Genomic DNA, 23952 nt, shown 5'->3' with positions numbered 1-23952 from the left:
ACTGCCCACATGCATATGTAGAGCCAAACATGGTCAATACGGCAATACTCACGCTGCATTGTGTGGTATGTCACAGGAAGCTCGTTCCAAGTTTTAAGAATCAGCTGGTCTTCAGGTTGAAGATTTTTTATTTCTGTCCACTTGTGTTCCCTCGCCAGCTCTGCTCGCTATATCTTCAGCTACAGATACTATTGGCTGTATCTTCAAAACTAATTTCTGTTTACTTTTAAATGACACAGTATTATTAAGAAATATAATTTTTTTTTTTTTTACTAAAAAATTTCTGGGAGTCATATGCTGTCACCAGAAGAGCCATATATGGCTCGCGAGCCATAGGTTCCCGACCCCTGGTCTAGCGGGTCTACTCTCCGCGGAATACATTATGACCCAACCTTTTCTTGTACAACAGATGTGAGAGAAGAAAAGATTAAGCACAATGTAAACCAGTCACAACTCTTTTCAACTAACAACACGTCAAGTGGGGTACTACCGAGGCACTTCCTTGTGGTGAAAGCGAGAAGGAGGAGAGCAGGTGACCACACACCTGCTTATGAAGGTAAGCTGATGAGGGGTGTGGTCAGACTAATACTGGTATTAAAGGTATATTTTGTGGAATTTTATTCAGTGCGCGTGCACGTACGCGAGGGAGTGCAGTGTGATGCCAAGCAGAGCCCCTAACGGAACAGAACTACACTCATATTCACGACGGTATAAAACGGAAATGTATCGATGGAAAAATTATCTGTTTTTTTTGACCGGAAGAAACTCAATGACAATCGACTATATTATTAGATCCATAGCTATAATATATAATATAGCTTTAGGCCTGCAAACACAGCCACGTATCCCCATGTTAAAAGACGCTGGCCTTTCAACAGTAACAGTAAACAGCGCCATCTCGCGCTGAAAGTGTTAATAGGCGTCTTTGTTTACGGTTTGATTATCACTGATACAAAGTAAAATAGTGCAGTGCAATAAAATAGTTAGTAAAATAGAATAAAATAATGCAATAGTGCATTGCAATAAAATAGTTATCATCGTATTTTGTACACTGTACAAGCAAAACTGTACATTGGAATATTGACAAAGCCATACTTGGTCATTTACTGTACATTGGAGGGGGTTGGGTTAGGATATTTGCAGGGGCCAGTTTCGAATTGCAGTCTCCCGTAGGTGTTCTTTGAGAGTGGTTTTGAAAGTGGGTAGTGATTCACATTCCTTTACAGCTTTGGGTTTTTTGATGTGGCATAATTGCGAAACGTGTTTAGTCCCTTGTTTGAGCCGAATCTGGGTTTAACATGATTTGTGGAACTCCCTCTGGTGTTGTGGTCGTGGTATTCACTGACCTTTGGGAAGTATTTTGACATGTACATGGGTACCTTAGTCGTGTAGTGTATCTTGTAGACCAGGCCCATTGCAAGCTGCTGTACTCTGTCGTCTACTCTAAGCCATCCTAGGATGTCAAAGTGGGCAGGGGTGAGGTGGGTTCTAGGAGTAATGTCTATCAGTACTCTGACCAGTTTGTTTTGTGATGTTTGTAGTCTTGTTTTTAGTGCCTTTGAGGTGCTTTGGTACCATGAGGTGCAAGCATAGTCGTAGTACCCTTGAATGAGTGCTCCTGTTATGATACTTTTTACACTGCAATATGATTATTTCACTTTAGTTTCATTAGTAGCCTTTTGTGGGGAGATTGAGAACTATTAGGAATGTCTGACCCTTAACCACTAAGTGTGTCTGACTCTTAACCCTTTCACTGCCGCACTACAGAAGGTTAACCCTTTACTACCCGGCGGTAGTGTGATAGTAAAGGGTTAACCTTCTGTCGTGCGGCAGTGAAAGGGTTAACCTTCTGTCATGCGGCAGTGAAAGGGTTAACCTTCTGTAGTGTGGCAGTGAAAGGGTTAACCACTAAAACCTGCACGGACAATAACGTATTAGGGCCCTATACAGACCCTGATATACATACATCTGCACCATACTGTTTAATTTCTCATATTTCATAGTCAGATTTAATTGTATTGCCTATATTTATGTATTTCTTCCATTACCCTTCCCAATGCCTTTTCTTTTGCTTATTTATGTATGTAGACTCCATAAATGTAAATGAGGGAAACCGCAGTTGCCTTTCGAGTTTATATAAAGTTTAAATTAAATTAAATTTGATATTGAAGGACATTGCATCTATGTTTCCTATCATCTATCATGTTATTCCACTGAAACCAAACAAGACGTTCTCTAATACTGCTGCCAAATCCTCTTGATGTTGTTCATGAGAGAAGTGTTAATTTTTTGAGATATAGGCTGTACCTTTGATTACAGCCTAAATTATTTTTGCTGAAACATGAACAGCTCGCTGGGCCAGATCGTGGGACCTTGGCTACGGGTGTAAGCTCCTGGTTTTCATATTTGGCAGCCTGGGACATGTTCATAGTTGTGACAAGCTTTCAGATGGGCTGGTCTCAGGTGTAGCCTATTATCTCTGACAGACGCATATCGTGAAAGACACACTGCTCTCTCTCCTTGAACCATACCGTATTACCGCATGCTGTACAGTACGTCTTTTGGCTGTCTGCCTAATCGTGTTGTACTTCAACCTGGATGTCATTCATTAAGCACATTAGTGTCTGTATTGTCAAATCGTCTTGCAGCCAGCAGATTAAAATGAACAAATAACACAACACAACAAACTTGTGGACTAAGTGACACTGAGGGAAAGTCATGTTTAATCAAAAGGCCTAAATTAACGCACATCTTGCCACTGCTTGCTTAATCAGCATGGACATTGACACACTCAAGATAGCTAAGCACATCAAATTCCACAAGAGGACAAAAGCGATTTACACTCTCTCTCTCCCTCGCCCTCTCCATGTGAACTCTGAACTCAACCTATACCGTCTGAACTCTCAACTATGTTGCCTATACTCGACCTATACCGTCTGAACTCTGATGCCTATACTCAACCTATACCATATGAACTCTGAACTCTGTTTCCTGTACTCAACTGCACTGCAGACGGTGATGAAAACCGCCCAATGCATCACCGGTATACATCAAACAAAGGACTAAACACGTTTCGTAATTATGCCACATCAATGTGGAACGCCCTACCCAAAGCTGTAAAGGAATGTGAATCACTACCCACTTTCAAAAACACTCTCAAAGAACACCTACGGGAGACTGCAATCCGAAACTGGCCCCTGTAAATGTCCTAACACAACCCCCCCCCCCCCCAATGTACAGTAAATTACCAAGTATGGTATTGTCAATATTCTAATGTACAGTTTTGCTTGTACAGTTGTACAGTGTACCCCACCCACCCCTCCTACCCAACCCCCCCCCCCCCCCCCCCACCCAACCACCTCCAATGTCTTTCTCTGGTCTGCATCCCCTTAACAATTGTATGTATTGAGCTGTACTGTATTGTACCCATTCTGCAATCTGTTAATAAAGTTGTAAATCAATCAATCAATCAATCACTCCCTGCAATTGAGTCTATTCATCACAAACGGTATATCTGAGGAAGGCAGCAGCATTGTCAAGGACACCTCTGAGTCTGATCCCAACCATGGACTGTTTGCCCTCCTATACTGTCTGGGAGACACTACTACAGGAACCTTCAAGTCAAGCAGACTCAGGAACAGCTTCTTTCCCTCAGCTGTCATCTCCCTGAACTTTGAACTTTGTACGAACTCTGAACTCTGTTTCCTATACTCGATTTATACCTATGCTACCTACTGCTTTCACTGTCTACAACTGCCCTACACTGTAATCAGAGTAATCATAATAAACAACCTACCTCATACTATAGTCTACCCATGCATATAACTCTGTATGATAGCATGTACAATAGTGCTGTATTATATATACCATATATATGTATTACATATACAGTATGTCTGTACATACCTGCATGTAATCCTTTAAAAATATCTGTAGAAAATATATCTATAATCTGTACATATCCCTTACCTACTCTTATAGTTACGCTGGCCAGTAGTGTCTTTATACCTGTATCACTGTACATATCAATACTATAACTCTGTACACATACATCTGTTACTATTACTCAGTAGTAAGAATTTATATACCGGTATGTTATACTCACCTTAATCACCTGTACATTGTATATTACTATTGCACTTTACTGTTACATCTGCACTCACTCTGTTTGGATGCCAAACTTATTTTTGTTGTACTGTACTTGTGCTGTAATAATGACAATACATTTGAATCAAATCTAATATTATAATACTGTACGTAGCCTATACATTTCATATATATTCACATGTTATACTTATACTGTATACTGCAGTGCACTTTACTACTTTGCACTCTGGTATAGACACCGATTTAATGATTGTGATGTGTAGGCTGCTAAATTGGTTTATATAGCTGGATGTACGTGCTTGTAACTAGTAACTAGTCAATATACGTGACTGACAAGTGACAACAGTTCATACAGAGAAGTAGCCCCTTTCGTGACTGTGATGCACCGAGTGAATCCAAGTCACATGCTCCTCAATAGAAAACCAACCTATGTTGACCATGAAGCACTGGTTCTGCCCGAACCGTTCGTTATACAAGTATCACAGAGACATGTCAAAGGTACTCAGAGTTGCACAAGTGTTTCAGACAGAGATACGGGGTGGTTTGAAAGCTCGGCGTTGCTAATAAACATTTTAAATATATTTTATAAACTGGTCAACGCTGCATTATTTCCGGCGTTGGGTGCATGATGCGCATGCGCCTGTGATCACACCAGGCAGCCAACGCCGGAAATAATGCCGTGTTGAGCAGTTTATAAAATATATTTAAAATGTTTATTAGCAACGCCGAGCTTTCAAACCATCCCGTATTTTTGTCCGAAACCCTCGTCCAACTGTGAGACCTTTGAAATGTGTCTGTGATTCTTGTATAACGAACGGTTCGGGCAGAACCAGTCCTTCATGGTCAACATACGTTGGTCTCCTATTGAGGAGCAAGTGACTGTGGATTCACTGAACCAGTGAAGGAAATATCGCCGCATTCTTGTCATATTATCACGCGCGCGCGCCGTTGTCTCGCTTCTTCCTGCTCGGCGATTGGTCCGCCGTGCCGGCTCGGGGCCACGTGACATGTCGGCCGGTATAAATACCGCGGTGCGCGCGGCGCCACTCAGCCCTTAGCTTGTTGATGAGGGAAGATGTATCGTCTCGGCCAACAGTCTTTTTCCAGGATCGCCTTCAATTCCTTTCTGTCCACGGTGCCGCGTGAAGACTTTCATTTTATGAGACAATACAATAAAAACTGGTCGTGTATAGGCTGATTTGCGATATCACGTTTTTTAACTGCAGCTTTTAATAACTGCACGGAAGAAATGCCGAGGTCCAAGAAAAGGAATAACCGGGGTAAGCGTCGACGTGTTGTTTTGGTCTAACTGTAGCTAGCGGCGTGTTTTTATAGATGGGAGTTGTAGTTCTTTCCCGGTTGGTGGTTCATACAGTCGAACGGAAGCAGACCCCCGTGAAGACTACACGCCAGTGGAGCGGCCTTTGGTGGAAAACAAACCTAGCTAGCGGTTAGGTGTCATTAGACAAAAGGGTTTGCCACCCGAACGTGCGATCAAATGGAGATGCTAATTTGCTTTGTTTCTTATATTTGACAACTTTATACCGCGGTGTCATATTATATAGCCTTAACGTTAGCTAAATCAGTAACCGTTAGCCGTTGCCTTAACTAGCTAACATTAGCTCGTTGTTGCTAATCTGTCTGTGAAGCGAGGTCGTCTGGTGTGCCGGGTGTTTGATTGATTGATTGATTGAAAATGTTAACAGATTGCAGAATGGGCACAACAATACAGTACAGCTCAATACACACAATTGTTAACGGGATGCAGAGCAGAGAAAGACTTTCGTCTTGTTTACATCAGGGTCTTCACCAGGGCATGCATGACAAAGATAGACAGTACTGCTACATCTATACATTTATGACATACCAGATTTGTTTATAGACTGGTTCAAAGTGACAGCAATAAGACAGTACTGCTACATCTATACATTTATGACATACCAGATTTGTTTATAGACTGGTTCAAAGTGACAGCAATAACTTTCTAAAATGGAACCATGTTTATTTCCTGTTGCAATGTGTGCTGCTAATGCAATACTGTTGACAGGAAACCTTTGTGTCAAATGTTCCCTGGGAACAGCATTCTAGTGAAACAACAAGTCTATCGATTTATTGATTGAAAACTTTATTAACAGATTGCAGAATGGGTACAGTACGGCTCAATACACACAATTGTTAAGGGGATGCAGACCAGAGAAAGACTTTCGTCTGGTTTACATCAGGGTCCCCCATCGTCACTGGAATTATGTCGCTAGGGAACCGTTTGGATGCCCAGTGTATTTAGCCAACATTGCAACACAGGAATTTGCTAACTGGTTTCTTAGTTGGCGTCAGCTGACAGAGTTGGCTGCCAAATATGTAACTGAGCTCTTTGACCTAGATTCAAACCAGCCAGACAATGCTGCAACAAAATCAACAAAAGGTTTTCTCCTGGCTTCCAACTTTCGTGTGAAATAATATCATCACCTGTCCAAAAACCTTATATGGCGTCAACGCCATGCCCACCCGCTCTTCTTCTGGACTGATGACTATTACAGGTAATCTGGAGGGAATTCTCGAGTTTTAAGAAAAGGAGGAACCTGGCGCCACTGTACCTGGACAAAGCGACCCTGGTGTGACCGTGGAGTGGAAATTCAGTCAGGCCAGGATGCGTCTATGCTTTTACCAACGCGTTCGTGTTTCCGGGTTCCCGTTTTGCGCTCCGATTGGCCACGCACGTTCTGGTCATGTGACATGTGCGCCCAATAGCGTGACGAGCTGTGTCTTTGCCCATTTCCGCGTCGAACAGCCTGCAAACTACCTGGTGTTCTATCGCCATGCTCTAAGACAAACTCTAACCTTAACCAACTTCGAAAGAGTGCCTAAGCTTAACCATGGAAATAACTTGCCGTCACACGCCCAGAAACGTGCGTGGCCAATCAGAGCGCAAAACGGGAACCCGGAAACACGAACGCGTTGGTAAAAGCAGGCCAGGATGCCCTGGGCCAGTTCTTTGAGACACTTCACGTCTGGTGGTGTGTTCCAAGTGTATACTGTGGACAGCCAGCCAGTCCCATTTGTCCAACTGTTTCAGATTCTGAGGCTGGAACAGCTGTCAAAAAAACGCGTTCAACATGCCAGAAATCAAAGCGACTCGACATGACTAACGATATACATTTAGCAGGTTTTTCTTTTCAGTTTTTGTGATTAAAATGAGGAAGAAAAAAATAATTGGAACAAGAAATAACAAGCATGGGTCCATTTAAATGTTTTATGTTAAATTGAAACGTCTATAAACAACTTAGGCTTAGCCCATGATCTCATGCCGACTAATCTTGGTATGTAACGTTAGCTAAGCTAGCAGCTTGGGATTTAATATGACTATTCTATTTGACTACCGGTAGTTGGATTTGCCACCGAGCGGCAGTGGAAGGGCACTTCAAGGCGGTGTCCCAATTCTCTGAAATCAACCCTGTCTGGCTGGAGGAAGTTCACGTGAATGACAACCATGAACGCAGAATAGCTTTTTCTCTCCCTCTCTCTCCCAGCAGAGTCAGTCCAATGATAACACTCCTTATCACCATCATATTTAGCTCCCAGCTGTAGTTGGCCTCCTCTACAACCAGAACACGACACACTTAGTGTTTACACAGTCGGCAGACGAACGGAGTGCCCTTGGCCCTGTCGGAGAGCAGTGTTTTTTGGCTGTGAGATAAGGGGAGCAACAGGGCAGCTAAATACATGGAAAGGCCACAGTTAAAAAGATATGATATCGCACCTTGAGCTACCCGTCGGGAAATTACATAATTATTCTGTGCTGTGTTTCAGTGTTTGCTTCGGTATAGTGTTATTAGGCCTTCTGCTTTTATTGGTATGAAATGACTGACATGTTTTCTCTCTGTGCGTTGTGTTTCTCCTCTTCAGCAGGGCAGCACGGTGCTGCGCTGCCTCTCAGTGATGAGGACGCCTCCATCGAGACCCTCAGTCACTGCAGCAGCTTCAGTGAAGAAGCTGGAGCGGATGAAGGTGTGTTTTTGTGTGTGTGTGTGCACATAAATCAAATCAAATGTCCCCATGGGCCGGACACGTCTTCTTTAAACAAGTCAAGAAGAAACATCACAATAAGTCAAGAACAAAACAAGAACACCATAAGGTCCAACAAATTTAAAATAAATGCAAAATAAATGAATGAATGCAAACACTCCCAGACATACCCCACGCGAAGGTAAGGAACAACTCACTAAAACCTAACAATAGGAAAAAATGCCTTAGAAGGGCCATTCAAGGGGGGATCTCCCTTCTTAGATGTCGGTGATAGTAGTGTTGCAGACGGACAGTTGGTAAGCATGCACTCATGTGTTTAGTGAAACACAGATGAGTGCATGCAATAGCAACTGAACATTTTGAAAAATGAAAGATAGAGCTGATAGCAACTGAACATTTTGAAAGATTAAAGATGGAGCTGACAGCTGATCTATTTGAGGCACAGGGGCGGCGCAAAGAGGGTCGCATCTTCCCCGTCTTAATCACGGGACGTTCAACACTCCGGTCATAACTCTGAGACAGCCGGAGACAGGGAGATGGGGGGCGGCGCAGAATAGTCATTTTAAAATAAGCCTCATTCCAAATATACAACTACTCTAACCCAGGGATTCTCATTTTGTGATCAATTCTCTTGTGCCAACTGGTAGTTGAAATGGCAAAATGATATCAGGCTCCCAGGACCTCACACTGCCAACTCTGGGTCCTCCGAAATCTTTTTTTCAGAGGAAGAAGATCCGTTGGATCAAAGCGTTGTCGGATCACAACAACATTCAGATTAGCCCCTTTCGTGACTTTCGGTTTGCAAGCCTGGGGCTTTTGTGACCGCAGTCACTGGCTTTCGCATCGGGATCATCCAGGAAAACAACAACCAAGCGTGATCGCAGGGCTCGGGGTGTGTCAAAAATATATCGGATCTGAATTTCAAAGATACCCAGCGTACAATATGGGTTTAACACAGCTTCACGATGGAGTCTGGAAGCTCGGAGTTGCTAATAAACAGTTTAAAACATTGTTACTCGACGAGTGATATTTACAGACCGAACGTGCATCTCCGCCGTTGGTGTCACAGCGCATGCGCACCAGGCAGCTAATGCCGCGTTCACGTTACGTGGGAAGAAGCGGAAGAACCAGAGGACATCTCGTTGCTACAACTAGGAAGCCTTCACGCTTTGACTCTATATATATCTATGGATGAAACGCTCACATCCATACTTCCGCAATTCGTGACGCGAAGTGGGAGATATCGGGGTCTATAAAAAAAATCCCATATGCCCTAGTAGTAGGAATTACCACTAGGAGGCTGACGTGAATGGTTTTTCCCAGTAGGAAGCTGGTTCTTCCGCTTCTTCCCACGTAACGTGAACGCGGCATTAGCTGCCTGGTGCGCATGCGCTGTGACACCAACGGCGGAGATGGACGTTCGGTCTGTAAATACCACTCGTCGAGTAACAATGTTTTAAACTGTTTATTAGCAACTCCGAGCTTCCAGACCCCATCGTGAAGCTGTGTTAAACCCATATTGTACGCTGGGTATCTTTGAAATTCAGATCTGATATATTTTTGACACACCCCGAGCCCTGCGATCACGCTTGGTGGTTGTTTTCCTGGATGATCCCGATGCGAAAGCCAGTGACTAAGGTCACAAAAGCCCCAGGCTTGCAAACCGAAAGTCACGAAAGGGGCTACATTCAGATCTATTTTGCAACGGTGTGCAGGGCCTTCTCCTTCTCCGTCAGGAAAGCCAGTAGCGTGGTTGGGGTGGAGCTGGACTCCCTAGCGAGCGTGGCGGAGAGGAGGAGCCTTGCTAAGCTCCAGGCCATTAGGGAAAACCCCTCCCACCCACTATACACAGACTTGGCTGACAGGAGGACCATGTTCAGTACCAGGCTCACACTACCTAAATGCAGCACTGAACGGCACAGGAAGTCCTTCATTCCAACAGCCACCAGACTATACAATGCATCACTGAGCACAGAGTGACAGTTACCATCTTCCTGCAATATTACACCCTACTACCTCAGTATATTTTTACTGTATTTATTTACTGTATATTTTATTCCATTTTATTCTATTTTATTCTACTGTTATCTTAGGTAATTTGATTTGTTTTCTTATTCTTATTCGTGACCTGTTCTGTCTAAATGTTTAAATGTTGAGCGATTTGCAGTGTCAAATTTCCCTCGGGATAATAAAAGTATTTCTATTCTATTTTGCACCTGTTACCCAAGTCTTTTTTCTCAAGTGTGCACAAGTATTCTTCTCATTGTTAATAACCCAGGGCCTGCTAAAATCTGTTAATTTTCAGATTTGTATTTTCACCACCGAATGCCATGAGTGTATGTGCTTTTTGAATGGAGCAATCCAGTGTGTCCAGGCTGTGTGGTGTCCAGGCGCAACCTGATGCTTAGAGGCTAAATCATGTGGGAACAGTTCTGCTTTGTACTTGTACTATTTTCCAGCATTCTAATGTGACAATATATATCGAGATCATGCAGCAAGCAGGAGAAAAAACAACCAGGTGCTCAAAAGGGAGAACTTGGTTAGCTCAGTTCAATATAGGTTAAGGTGCTCTTGGATCACCGGGAATGCAGAGTTCAGAGAAGAGAGTCGATCCAGGCACTCAAAAAGATGTAAAATCCAGAGGGAAGATGGTTAAAAGGCCTTTATTAAAGGTGGCTAAGGCCTTTATTAAAGGTGGCTAAGTCATTTAAATGACTTAGCCACCTTTAATAAAGGCCTTTTAACCATCTTCCCTCTGGATTTTACATCTTTTTGAGTGCCTGGATCGACTCTCTTCTCCGAGATCAATTGAGAATGAAACTTGGGAGAATTTTGGGACCATTATTATCAACAGCCAAATGGTTACTCGCCATTTGAAATGAGAACAAAAGTGTCACCGTGTTCTGTGTGGCGCGTCCTGCAGGGGAGGCGGGCGACGACGGGGCCCAGGAGGACTTCCAGTACAAGCTGAAGGGTTTCATCGACAGCACGGTGGACAAGAGGTGAAAAACTAGTCTGGACTCATTGAACTATTGTCAAGACGAGCATTGTTTTTGAGGGGAGGGCGTGGGTCAACATGAGCCTGGGTGGATGTTTTGAGACATGGCAGAACGTAAGCAAGGGTTCCAGAGGGATTTTCTGCAGGTCTGATATATACAGCAGGATCATGATTTCCTTAGTCAGCCTGATCTTTTTATCGTGAAAAACAATTCTACATTGTTAGTTTCTTGTAGTAGGTGTCATCTTGTCCAGGTTACACAGGTCTGGAAAATATTGGGAAAATGAACATCATATTTTCCAGGCATTGAAAAGTTTAGGAATGACCTAAACACAACATGAATCAAATTTTGATGTAATTGGGAGACTCTCTTGTCACTTTCCATATTGTGTCGGTATTCTTTATAATTATGTACATTTGTATGATAATGGGGCCTAGATGTCATGTTGGCCATATATCATACTGGTCAACATTTTAAAACCCAGTCAAGGAATTATGGTTTGGGGAAAAAGTGGAACATATGAACCATATCTTATAAGGTTTGCAACCATACCTACTGATTATAAGGCCATCTGCATGGTATTGAAATGAATAATTCTTATTTTAATGGCCTTAAAGTCTTAAATTTCATTTGCACAGGTCACGTGTACATTTTTGGGGGGGGGGCTGTCGGCAGATTAAATTATATTAAATATATGAAATAATCTTTATCAATCGTTATACAAAGTGCAGCCGCCAGTTCAGTGTCGCTGTCTGTGTATTTAAAAAAATATATATTATGATTGTGAAATTGGTATTGCATTTAGCTGAAAGCGGTATTAAAAACTCTTAAATTTAACTTGTTAACCTGCTGATACCCTGGATTATCATTAATTGTTAAGGGGGCTATTTCATAATTATTTTTTTTAGCTGTCAAAGTAATCCTTCTCTTGAAACCCGCCCTCTTGATCCTCCAATTGCAACCATTGCTTTCCTCTTGACAAACTATCGGACAATTCAAGAGACTGGGATGAGGTTGAAACTGATATTAGTACGGCATTCAACAGGAATGTAACCTCACAACATGGCCTTGTGTACAGCAGATGTTATTCAGGCACCCAGGACACGACAATGGGGGAGCAACTAAAACAACATGTGACCTGAAAGAACTGACGTCATCCATAGCAAAGCGATCGACCCCTATATCGACCTGCACTGCAACAGCTGGCGTCAGCATGTGCTCGTCGCAGAGGGTCATTTACTGACACGGAAATAATGGATTTTGCTGACATCATCCCCTGGTTGTTTTGAGGAACCGCTCATAACCGACGTTCAAATAGTAACTGAGGTTCCGTCGATGTTACTTTTTCACTGCTGATTTGGAGTCTCCACTTAGGGGGGCTCAGTCCCTAGAGCAGCGGTTCCCAAACTTTTTTGGCCATGCACCCCCCCCCCCCCCCCCCGCCCCCCCGTCACCTCCCGACCTAGCTGACGCACCCCCCAATGCCCAACATAAAAAAGACAACAGTCTATTCATAGGCGCACTAAAGGCATCGGGTTTAATCCAATAAGAACACATACCAAAGTATGACAAACAAAATAAAATACTTCACCCCACGAAAGAACAAAATGAGAATTGCATGCATAGACTCCGAAACAGATTGGCCAAAAAAAAAAAATGGGTTGAATCCACATCTGAGATGCATCCATAGGTTGGAAATATGTCCGTAGCTGCTCAGCGAGTTGGTTGAGGTGTTCTGTTATTAGGCTTTTTACAGGTTCACCCATGACTACTTTGTTTCCCTCCAAGAACGCATGACGTGTAGGGAAACACATCAGCATAATACGCTGCCACAATAACAGCGCACCGGCCCCAGTCGCGCCCCTATGGCATTTTGGCAGGAATAAAATGCATTTTGGATAAATTTTAATTATTATTAAAACTTACGTTTTTCATTTAAAAGTTTATTAAATTTTTTTTTGTATTTTTTTATTATTTTTTAAACAAACAAAGTTTAGTAAATTTCATGATTTACACAGTGAAAATCCCCATTTGAAATAATGTATTAGTTATATTTATTAGTAAAATAACACCATAGCACAGCCATTAGCCTTTTCATGTCACGCACCCCCAAGAGGGCTCTCGCGCACCACAAGGGGTGCGCGCACCACAGTTTGGGAACCACTGCCCTAGAGCATTGGCATAATTTGCCAAGGGAGGGTGCGGGGGGGGGGGGGGGTTCCCCCCCTTGGTAGATTTTTATTGTCAAATCAGTTGTGCAAAAGGAGTTACGTGAGTCGTTTTTTCACTTATGACATTTAGGTAACATTAATGAACAACTACAGTATGTAAGTAGTAAACCTTTTTTTTTTTTTTTTTTTATTCCAGTCGATCATAATGATCATGATCATATCACGGAGCGCTCACTTCGTTCGAGAGATAGATAGAGAGGGAGAGAGAGAGTGAGACACATTTTCGTATATCCATCTATGGGAAAAAGACATTTCCAGTGAGTGAAGGTTTGTTCAAATCATGAGGGAACAACATACTATTTTGGCCACAAAATATTATTTTGAGGCCTCAAATTGATGAATTTGAGGGAACAAAATACTTTAGGTAACTATTTTGAGGCCACAACATATTTGTCTATTTTGAAGCCACGAAATATTTTTCTATTTTGAAGCCACGAAATATTATTTTGAGGCCCCAAATTGATTAATTTGAGGTAACTAAATACATTTTGAGGCCATGACATATTTCTTTCATTTTGCATGGCAGCAATAAGCCTTTGTAGCAAGCAGATTAGCTGGGCTAGCTAGCTAACATTAGCTGAACTGACATTAGCTTGATAGCTAATTAGCAAATAGCATCAGCTAGCTAACATTAGCTAATGTTCTTTGACATTATTATTACACCAACACCATGGAACTAATGACCAATTTGACAACGTTCTCTTTCAGAATAGTCAGTAATTTTATATAGTGCTAGCTAACATTTCAACATACTTATCTTGTTGCCCATCAGCACTGGCAAATTCACTATTACTAAACTAGTTCAAGTTCAAGTTCCTTTTATTGCCACACGGCCACAAATATGAGAGCTCTGTCATTGAAGTGGGTGGTGGCACCCTGATCTAAAAAATTCTACAACTCTCTGCCGCGCGGCAGCGCTGTCATTGAAGTGGGTGGTGGCACCCTGATATAAACAATTCTACAACTCTCTGCCGCGCGGTCACGTGGCCGTGTGGCCAATCAGAGAAACGCTGAACGAAAGGCTGAACACAAGTTGGTTGCCTTTAATATTCACGCGGCCAGGCTGGTGGAATTCAAGCACGCTGCAGGTGGTAGCTGCGACAATACACCACATAAAACATAAAAAGACACATGGAACAGTACAGAAAACACCACCTAGAACAAATACATGACAGAAACAGTACAGTACGAAAAACTATAGATGTCAGTTCAATGTAACATAGACCAGAAGAAACAGCAGGGGGTAAATTTAGGACGAGTTGGAGTTAAGCAGTTGTATGGCCTTGGGGAAGAAACTGTTATTGAACCTTACAGTGCAACTACCTAGTGACCTGAACCTACCAGAGGGGAGGTGTTGGAAGAGGTGATGAGCTGGGTGCAGGGGGTCACTGATGATTTTGTGTGCGCGTGTGATGGTGTGATGTTTGTGTATGGAGTCCAGGGTGGCGAGTTTGCAGTTGATGATTTTGGATGCCCTTTTTATGATCCTGTCTAGTCTGTGTAGTGTGTTTGGGTGTGTTGCCGTACCATACAGTGATGGATAATGAAATAATGTTTTGTATTATGGCTGTGGGCGATACCGATACAGTAGGTAGCTAGCTACATCTGCTTCCACGTCTTGTGTTGAATGTCGGACTGGGACTTCACATGACGTTACCAACGTCTTTGACATTAAAAACAAAAAAGTACAGTTAACCAATGAGGTCAACGGGCTACTACCGGCAATCCATGTCTGTAATAATAATAATAAAACAAGAATAATACAAAAAAAAATTAATTACAAAAAATATATATATATTTTTTTAATCTTAGGGGGGCTAATATTACATTTAGCTGAAGCCCCCCTAAAAGGGTCTAGAACCGCCACTGGTCTGATCCATACATATTTTATGTATTAATTTCCTCCCCCATTTTGTGACTATGCCTATTCCCGCGTACGTCACTGTCCTGGTCGTTGCACCACCCTCTGTCGGTTCTGGGGAGGGTGTAGAGACTACAGCATGTCTCCTCCAGTACATGTGAAGTCGCCAGCCACTTTTCACCTGACGGCAAGGAATTTCACGCACAGAGGTTACTTCCCTCGGGACAAACTTGTAGTTTGTCAACAGTTGTCAAAACTGTTGTGATTGGAGGATCAAGAAAAGAGGGCAGGGTTTGAGATGTGTGCGTTTATATTTTTGTTTGTGCCTACCTCAGTGCCAAGACCAGGCAGGGAGCGTTGGATGGGCTGAAGACTGCGATGGCCACCCGCATCCTGCATGAGTTCATCTCGGAGAGGAGAATGACTGTAACGGATAGCATCGAGCGCTGCCTCAAGAAAGGTAGCTAAAGGGGGAATTCCACTCTGGGTCTCTCTTGGTTTTTGTAGAAAAGTTGCTTTACTACAGAGTAAAATGGACTGGCCCACAGCCAGCTCTGGTACATATCATGAGGCCAGAGATGAAGCCCTAAAGTACTGCACATCCTCCAGCTTCCTGCTTTACTTGAGGGGAAAAGGGCGGGCTCCAGTCAAAGGTTACCATTCCTACCAAACATGCACACAAGAAACGGGCTTTGTTTGCGTTTATTTTTCGTTACTTTGTTACCTGGCAAGAGAGTGGGAAGGAAATTCATATTCATTCAATCTTTATTTAATCTCAAAAGATAATTTAGACTAGAGCAAGCTCATTTACAATGACGTCGAGAGGCACACTACATAATGCAAAAGCAACGTCAATCAATTAAACAATTACAATTTATTAAAACTACTACAGACTAAGGTGACATGGTCGGCTATTTAAACTGACCAATGGATACTGAAGTATTGAGTTTTAAAGTGCTTTGCTATGTGTCAGGGGCACAGAAGCTAAAAGCAGATTTTCCTGATTCAGTGCAAACTCTTGAGACCTTGTGCGTAAGCCAATCACCAGAGAGAGTGACGAGGTCCAGAGTTCCATTCAGTAATGAAGTGATGTCGGGTGGAAGATCATCAATAATGGCTTTGCCAATGCAAATCACGTCTCTCTACCAGGCAGGACCACCCAACCTTATCATACAGGATACAGTGATGGGTACCATAACTGTCAGTGGTGATAAATTGAAGTTCCCGATATTACCCGTCCATTGTAAATTGAGTGAGGATAGGGCTGCGTGTCATTCTGACGTATAGGACTACCAAATTGCCACCTTCCACTGCCAATATTTCTGAGATCGCTTTGGTCACACAGAGATAATTTTATGCCTCAATCTAGTAAATTAGTTTAATGTTGCTTTGTCGTGTAATTTCCTTTTTGAGCTCAAATATTTTCAACCTCCGAAGTCTGTATTCAGGCTCAAGTAGACTAATCTGTCCCCCTTGACCTCTAAACCCTAGCCATATTTTCAGAAAATTCACCTAAAAATACACAAGTAAATGGAAGATTACTCCACCTCTACAAGGCCATTTGCATGTTCTTGGTATCTAGGGACATCTATGGATCTCAGGGAATGCATTTCCACTGTCAGACTCAGAAATATTGTGTCCGTTACTAGGCTTGAGTAAATTGTAATGAACCAAAGGACAATATAAATGTTCTTTTCTTCATATTTGACAGTGAATAACACCATGCTAACATTGACCAGATGTGAGGAATTGCCACTGAGCTCATTCAGCACCTTCTTGAGATCAGGTGTACAAAAAATCTAAGCAAATGAATAAAGGGCAGATGATTTACAGGGTTTTCTGTAGATACAGTACTGCATTTTGCCATCCAGACGCATGCAATTTGAATTATTCATATAGAGTATAGAATATCAGTCCTGTAAATTACCTTATTATGACCAAGTCACATCTATGGATCGGGCCAAATCTCCCCTTTCCAATGGCAGAGTTCAATCTGGATTTAGTATCACTAGGCGCCCCTGACAGGGCAGCAAAAACCGTGAATGAAATCTACTGTAAGTACTAGGGATGTCCGATATTATCGGCCGGTATTGGCATTAAAATGTGATATCGGAAAATATCAGTATCGGTTTTAATTATTATTTTTTAACATTTCTAGAACCTTTATTTACCCAGGCAAGTAAGAACAAATTCTGATTTTTATTTATTGTCAAAAGTATGCATAATGTTGTGTTAATTCCACAACAAGAGATATGTACCGTAATGTTAATCACCTGAAATTATTCCGTCATTGGTAAACAAACGTAGTGCTGAAAATATACAATTTGACTGCTGTTTTGACAGGGTTAGGGTCTTTACTCTTGGCTACATGTGAAAAATAATTGCATTGATGCTTGATGCTTTTTTTTTTTCATTCATGATGAAACATAATACCCATTATATACATTTGATTTGGAAATAGTAGCGTGTCCAGGCAAGAAACGCCAACGCTTATAGCAGAATTCATGTAGCGCCCTATAACTCAGCTTTTCAGGAATTAGCACGGATCACTCCTAAACTATACAATAATCACCACAGGATAACACGCGAACGTATACATGAAAAAAATTATCCTTTTTTGCATGTTTGACAGAAGCCGTGCCAAGAGAGATGTTTGAATGGCTTTTCTAAATGAAGTGTGTAAAATTGCCAGTTTTATTTCGAAATATTGGAAACGGAGATAACATACTCTTTATTTTGACATCGGATGACGACGACATGACAGAAGTTGAACAGCGTGGGGAGTCTGGACAATTGTGTGTAAACTGGCGCGTGACATCTAGGAAATTGGTCCACGGAGGTCCGCTCGACTATGAAAGCTCAAAGAGTCCGCGCGGACCTCCGCGGAGTCTGCTCTGTGTACAGTCTGCTGGACTATGGGAGCGCCTTAAGGGTAATGGCTGGCGCCCAATGTGTTAAGGGGCTAACATATTTGCTGTATATTATTTAGTCTGTTTGTTCTTCTGCTGATTGAGTTATTCATCATTGCTGAAAAATTATGAGCACACCTCTCTCATCACAGTAATATTCACAAATGATTGCATTCATTTGTGGAAGGATAATAAATAATGCAGAAAACACAACTACAGTTTTATATTACAAAAATGTTGAATTGACCTCAAGCCCCACCTTCTTTTCTTGATCCTCCAATCACAACTGTTGCTTCCCTCGGACAAACAAAAAAGCAACAGTTGTGATCGGAGGGTCAAGAAAAGAGGGTGGGGCTTGAGATGGGCCAATCGTTGGCAATATTCTGGTCAATTGTTGACAATATTCTGGCTATTGGTCGACCAAAGAGATTTAGTTAAGAACAGCCTTAACCCCTTCCTTCCCATGTTTTTAATAATTTCCTTCATCCCTCCTAGGCAAAGGTGAGGAGCAGCGCGCGGCGGCCTCCCTTGCCTGCCTGCTGTGCATCCAGCTGGGTTCGGGTATCGAGAGTGAAGAGGTGTTGAAGACCCTCAAACCGGTCTTCAAGAGCATCCTGGCGGACGGATCAGCCAGCATCCAGGCCAGACAAGCCGTGAGCACCTTTTCTTTAGGATCATATGGTCATTTCTACCGTCATCTTAAACTGCAGAGTGTGTTGACTTAACATGCATACAACATTCCAGATAGTAGCTTATCGCCTGGTTTTGAGGTCACAGGATGGTATAGAGTGTTTTTATAACATGCGTGCAAGGTACATGACTGAATGTAAATAAGTCAATAAAACAACATTGCTGATATGAGGTGAACTGAAAAGGCATGACTGGTTCTTGTCCCTTTTTTTCGTGATTTTGGAAAACTGCCTGTAATACAAGCCAATAATGGGTGTTAACATAGCACAATGCCTAATGATTCTTTCCTACTGGTGCTTCCCATAATAGCGTCACAACTCACAACATACAATGCACTTGTTAATCTGAAGCATTGTATGCCTGGTTTGATGTGGTAGTAACATGTGGTAGTGATTACCGTATATTGTTAATATTCAAATTTCATTTGAATTAGCCACATTTCATCTTATTCATATTCAAATTGTGGTATTAGGAAGAATTTACCTAGTGCCGGACTATGGACACCCACTACACCTAAATAGTTTGTCAGTTCAATGCAGAGGACAAATTCCTGGTATATGCGAACATTAACTTTTTTGCAATAAAGATGTGTTTTCACATCACACTCAAATAAAAAAATATTTTGATTGTGTTTCAGATCATGCTCACACCTTTTTATATTCGAATTATGTGTTTTCAGATCATGCTCACAAATTTAAACGGTCTAATTATGTGTTTTCAGATGACTCACAAATAAAAAATAAAAAAATATTCTAATTGTGTTTTCACATCACGCTCACAAATTAAAACTCAAAGTCAGGAGATTAACTTTACGATGGAAAAACTGAACTGGCTCATTTGTGGTTCAGTTGACTAATATTTGTTTCAGAATCAATTGGTATGATGCCAGATAATACAAACAGGTTCTGGGTTGAAAATAACTGCAATTATCCCGGAAATAGTATCCAGAATAATATGTACATTTACTCATTGTGATAATTCCTTGGAAATCCAGCGGATAATTCTTTCAGATTTTACAATAACAGCTGTCTTTGTTTCTTTGATAGGTGGCGACGAGTTTGGGCCTGTGTACTCTAGTTGCGGAAGATGACATCTTGGTAAGTTGTCCATTTGTCTTGGTGTAACCTGTTGTTTGACAGGTCTGAGCTTGATGGCATGCTGCAATGATGACTATTTTACCATTTCCGATTCAGTAATATTATGGTGAGGTCTTTTATTAATTTGTTTTGCCCCCGATCCAAGTCATTTAATGAGTATCTGCTGATACAAATACATCACAGTTTTCCCTTAATGGTTATCATTTTATTACATTTCTTTTAACCAAAAAGGATTTTAATTGGATTGGGCTTAATATACCCAATACCGATCAATTAACGTTCCAATGGGGACATCCCCAGGGCTCTACAGTGCGAGCATTTCACTCATTTGCCCCTAAAAATTGTGCAAACCGGAAAAATCATTTAGGAGCACAGTGTGCAAGTAATCGTTTTACGTAGTGGCCGTGTCAATGCGCAATTGTCATTTCATAATAGACACAGAGCAGCGTGGACCAGCTCTGTAACAACTCATCTCGCGAGTCACGCTCTTTCTATGTGCAACGAAAACTCCGCGAGCAACGGTTCCAATGGTCTAACATGCTTTGCATCCTCGCTATTCCTGTATACCCACATCGCGCTAAAAACCTTAACTACTGTAATGTTATCTGCTAACTCTAACTAAGCTAACCTGCTAACGCTAACTACTGTAAGCTATCACTGGGAACGTTCAGAGGCATAGTAAGGGAAGGGGGGGCTGACAGTATCAGTGTCTCGCTCTCTCCCTCCATCTCTTTCTCCTGAACCTGAATTTCATTCAAAAGGAAGATATTGATGGACAGTAGCTATAGTATATAGCTCAGCAGCTGTAACAGAACAATTGTATTTATTTTATTATTTACGTTTCAATAGCGTTTAACTACACTACAACATACAAAAGCAGCTTGACAACCGATAGCGTCTAGTAGGCATGGGCCAATTTTGGTGCTATTGCACAGATGTTTGTCCCTTAGTATGTACACGCACAGTATAATATGCAGGTAATAAATAGTTTGTTAATAAACTGTTACTTGAAAATGTTTCACTGTGCTCCTAAATTTCGTTGTGTGCTCCTTAGTGTTGTCACGATACTGGAATTTCGAACTTCGATACGATACCTTGAAAAGTATCTATATTCGATACCATTTTCGATACCACAGGGAAAAAGGTTCAATCTTAAAATGTAATTTTTTATTTTATTTTTTTAATACATTTTGCTTTTGTTGCTGGTTGATTCTCCGAGTCCTCAGCTTCTCTCTGGTACTATAAGAGAAGATAAATATAACACTTTTAAAACCCTTTGTTTATCTTTAGATCACACATTTAAAAATAACTGTTCATCTCACTTCAATCATTTTTATTGCAGAACATGGTATTTTCTCAAGCAGACAGATGTCAACACTGTAATCTGTGTTGCATGTACCTGACAAACTGAACTGTTTGTATTATTCATATTCAAACTTAACTGAATGCACATGTGTGTGTGTGTGTGGACTACTGTACTATTACAGGTATTGAAATGAACAATGCAACTTCCTTATACAAAAAAAATAAGTTTCTTTTTTTAATGAATAATTAAATATCGATATTTCGTGTATTGAAACCGTTTTAAATGTTCAGAATCTATATGTATCGATTTTTCGATATTTTTGACAACACTAGTGCTCCTACATTTTTCTATTTAGGAGCACATGTGCTCTTTGGGAAAAAGGTTAGCGTAGAGCCCTGGGCATCCCTAATACATTTGCCATGTCTAAAATTGGGGGTCTTAGAAAACTACATGATTTTAAAGTTGTAAGATAAGATGATCCTTTATTAATTAATTAATTGGCGTGTTCTCCTGCAGGACGTGTTTGCCACCATGGAGTGCTTCGAGGGCCTGTTCACCCGGTCCTACGTGAGGGAGGACGGGAGCCGTCCGACCCTGAGCCCCCAGACCACCCTGCTCCACACCAACGCCCTGCTGTCCTGGACCCTGCTGCTGACCATCTGCACCGGCAGCCAGGTCAAAGACATCCTGCGCAAGTAAGATGTCATATCCTCCTCGTTCCACAGGAGGCGCACGTAAAATGTAACTGTATTCACCTTTTATGTCGGACGAGGAAAGCAACGGTTGTGATTGGAGGATCAAGAAAATGGGGCAGAGTTTGAGATGAGTCAATGAAGGTATCCAGATTCAGATTCAGACAACTTTATTGATCCCGCGTGGGGCAATTCATATTTGCAGCTTCACCACAAGCAACAAAGACAAACAAACAACAAAACATCTCAACGACAGCATGGCAAATAAAAAGAGAAACACTCCATGTGATACAATCCAGCAATAAAAGTAAAAGTAAAAACAGACAACCAAGTGCAAAAGGCTACTTAAAATGACTACTGTCTGTGTTTAAAAGTCTGATAGCCGAGGGGACAAAAGATTTGGCTTAGCGGTTGGTCCTACTTGGTGGGACGTCATAACGGCGGACCTGAAAGGGAAATGTTGGCCTTCGAGGTTTTGTAAATTTTGAATGGAAAGACGCCCTTTTTTGTTGTTCTAGCCCACTAATATCTGTTACAAGGGCAATGCCTTATTTATATATAGATGCATTATTTAACCAGTTTGTATCTATAAAGGGCAAAACAAATATATAATAATCCAACCCTAACTAACCTTACTGTCATGCACTTGTCCTAATATACTAACCTACACTGTAGCACTCAACACTTTGATGAACATTGTTACTCAGCTGATAGAGTTGTGCCCTTCCTGATGACTTGTCGTACAGAACTTGTAAGTTTCTTCAGATAAAAGCGTCCGCTAAATGTAAAAGAACTATCCCAAAGTTCAACAACCAGACATACAAATACAACGGGCAGGGGGCAAATAAGGTGAACAGAGTCCTTATCCTTGTTTATCACCAGCAGCAGGTGCACGTAAACATGTAGAGGCCTTGTCCTGAAATAGCGGAGCGCTGCAGCGTTATCAGAAACGATGTAACATCTAGTCCTGTGGCTGTACACACTGTTCCAAGGCCAAGCGCCACACTCGCACTCTGGGAAACGTGTCACCTGAGGTGATAAAACATCCACGGAAACTCTGTGCTCCCAACGACGTGAACTCTTCTGGATACATACACTGGGCACTTTGGCCCCTAAAATGCCTTAATGAGGATTTTGACATTAGAGCATTTCTTTGTGATGAATGTCATGCAATACTGTCATTTTGTATTCTTCATTTAGTAGTTTTATTTGTATTCTTTATATATACTTGGGGTGTTACATTTTCCCTAAAATATATATTTTTTTATAATACGTTTATAAATAGACAGAGGTGCCTCATCCTATTATGGCCTCTGCTATTTAGTGGACTCCTTTTGGAGTGCCTTTTGTGTGTATATTGAATGTATGTGTAGGGTTGCCGCAGTGTTGTGAAATGTAATAATCGAATTAACTCATGACAACACCGGAGTTACCGCTGACACTGCAATATCTCGCTTACTTTGGTCTTTAACGTTAGGACTTGTGTCCATATAGCATTTTTTCTTTTTCTTCTCGGTGTCACGGTCAGCATCTTTTTTCAATTGTTCCCAATGAGGAGTGAGCGCATGTGCCGTCGTCTAGAGGAACAGCGCTGCACCCGGCTTCTTTTTTCAGATCGCTTTTTTGTGCGGCCGAATTGCAATGCCAGGCAATAAAAAATATGCAATAAAAGGCAAAGGGGCGAATTGCGATGCCAGACAATAGAAATAAATTACAAATATACAATATAAAAGCAGGGTTTTTTTATAGCCACAATCGCTTCATCCCAGCGCTCCCCAGCACTTTTCTGCCAGTAAAAAAAACACTATGGACACCAGCTGTATTAACACGTTTAGTATTTTTACAAATTAGCATTTTTTATTTGAATGTGGGGACAGCCAATACTTTTTTTACAAGGTGCTTAAAAAGTCCTTGAAATTCAAATCAACCATTCGCATTGAAAGTTTTGTTCATCCATGATGAAACATTTCTGAATCTAGACAATTAATCTTTTTATTTAAAGTGTAACTACCGGTAATTGTCGCAAATTGGTTTTAA

General features: G+C 41.6%; 1 protein-coding gene across 1 annotated transcript in view; it reads left to right on the top strand.

Moving 5' to 3' along the window:
- Positions 1–5171: 5171 nt before the first annotated feature.
- ifrd1 (interferon-related developmental regulator 1) overlaps positions 5172–23952 on the top strand; it is a 29125-nt gene continuing 10344 nt past the window's right edge. The window contains exons 1-7 of the mRNA XM_084330241.1: positions 5172–5387; positions 8011–8112; positions 11054–11132; positions 15557–15681; positions 18626–18783; positions 19867–19917; positions 21740–21918. Of these exons, the coding sequence (XP_084186367.1) occupies positions 5357–5387; positions 8011–8112; positions 11054–11132; positions 15557–15681; positions 18626–18783; positions 19867–19917; positions 21740–21918 (725 nt within the window). The 5' untranslated portion in view covers positions 5172–5356. The remainder of the gene's footprint in view (positions 5388–8010; positions 8113–11053; positions 11133–15556; positions 15682–18625; positions 18784–19866; positions 19918–21739; positions 21919–23952) is intronic.

Source organism: Notolepis coatsorum, assembly GCF_963971535.1.
Source record: "Notolepis coatsorum genome assembly, chromosome: 15".
NCBI lineage: Eukaryota > Metazoa > Chordata > Actinopteri > Aulopiformes > Paralepididae > Notolepis > Notolepis coatsorum.
Note: the sequence above shows the minus strand (reverse complement) of the source record. Positions and strands in the feature narration are given on the sequence as shown.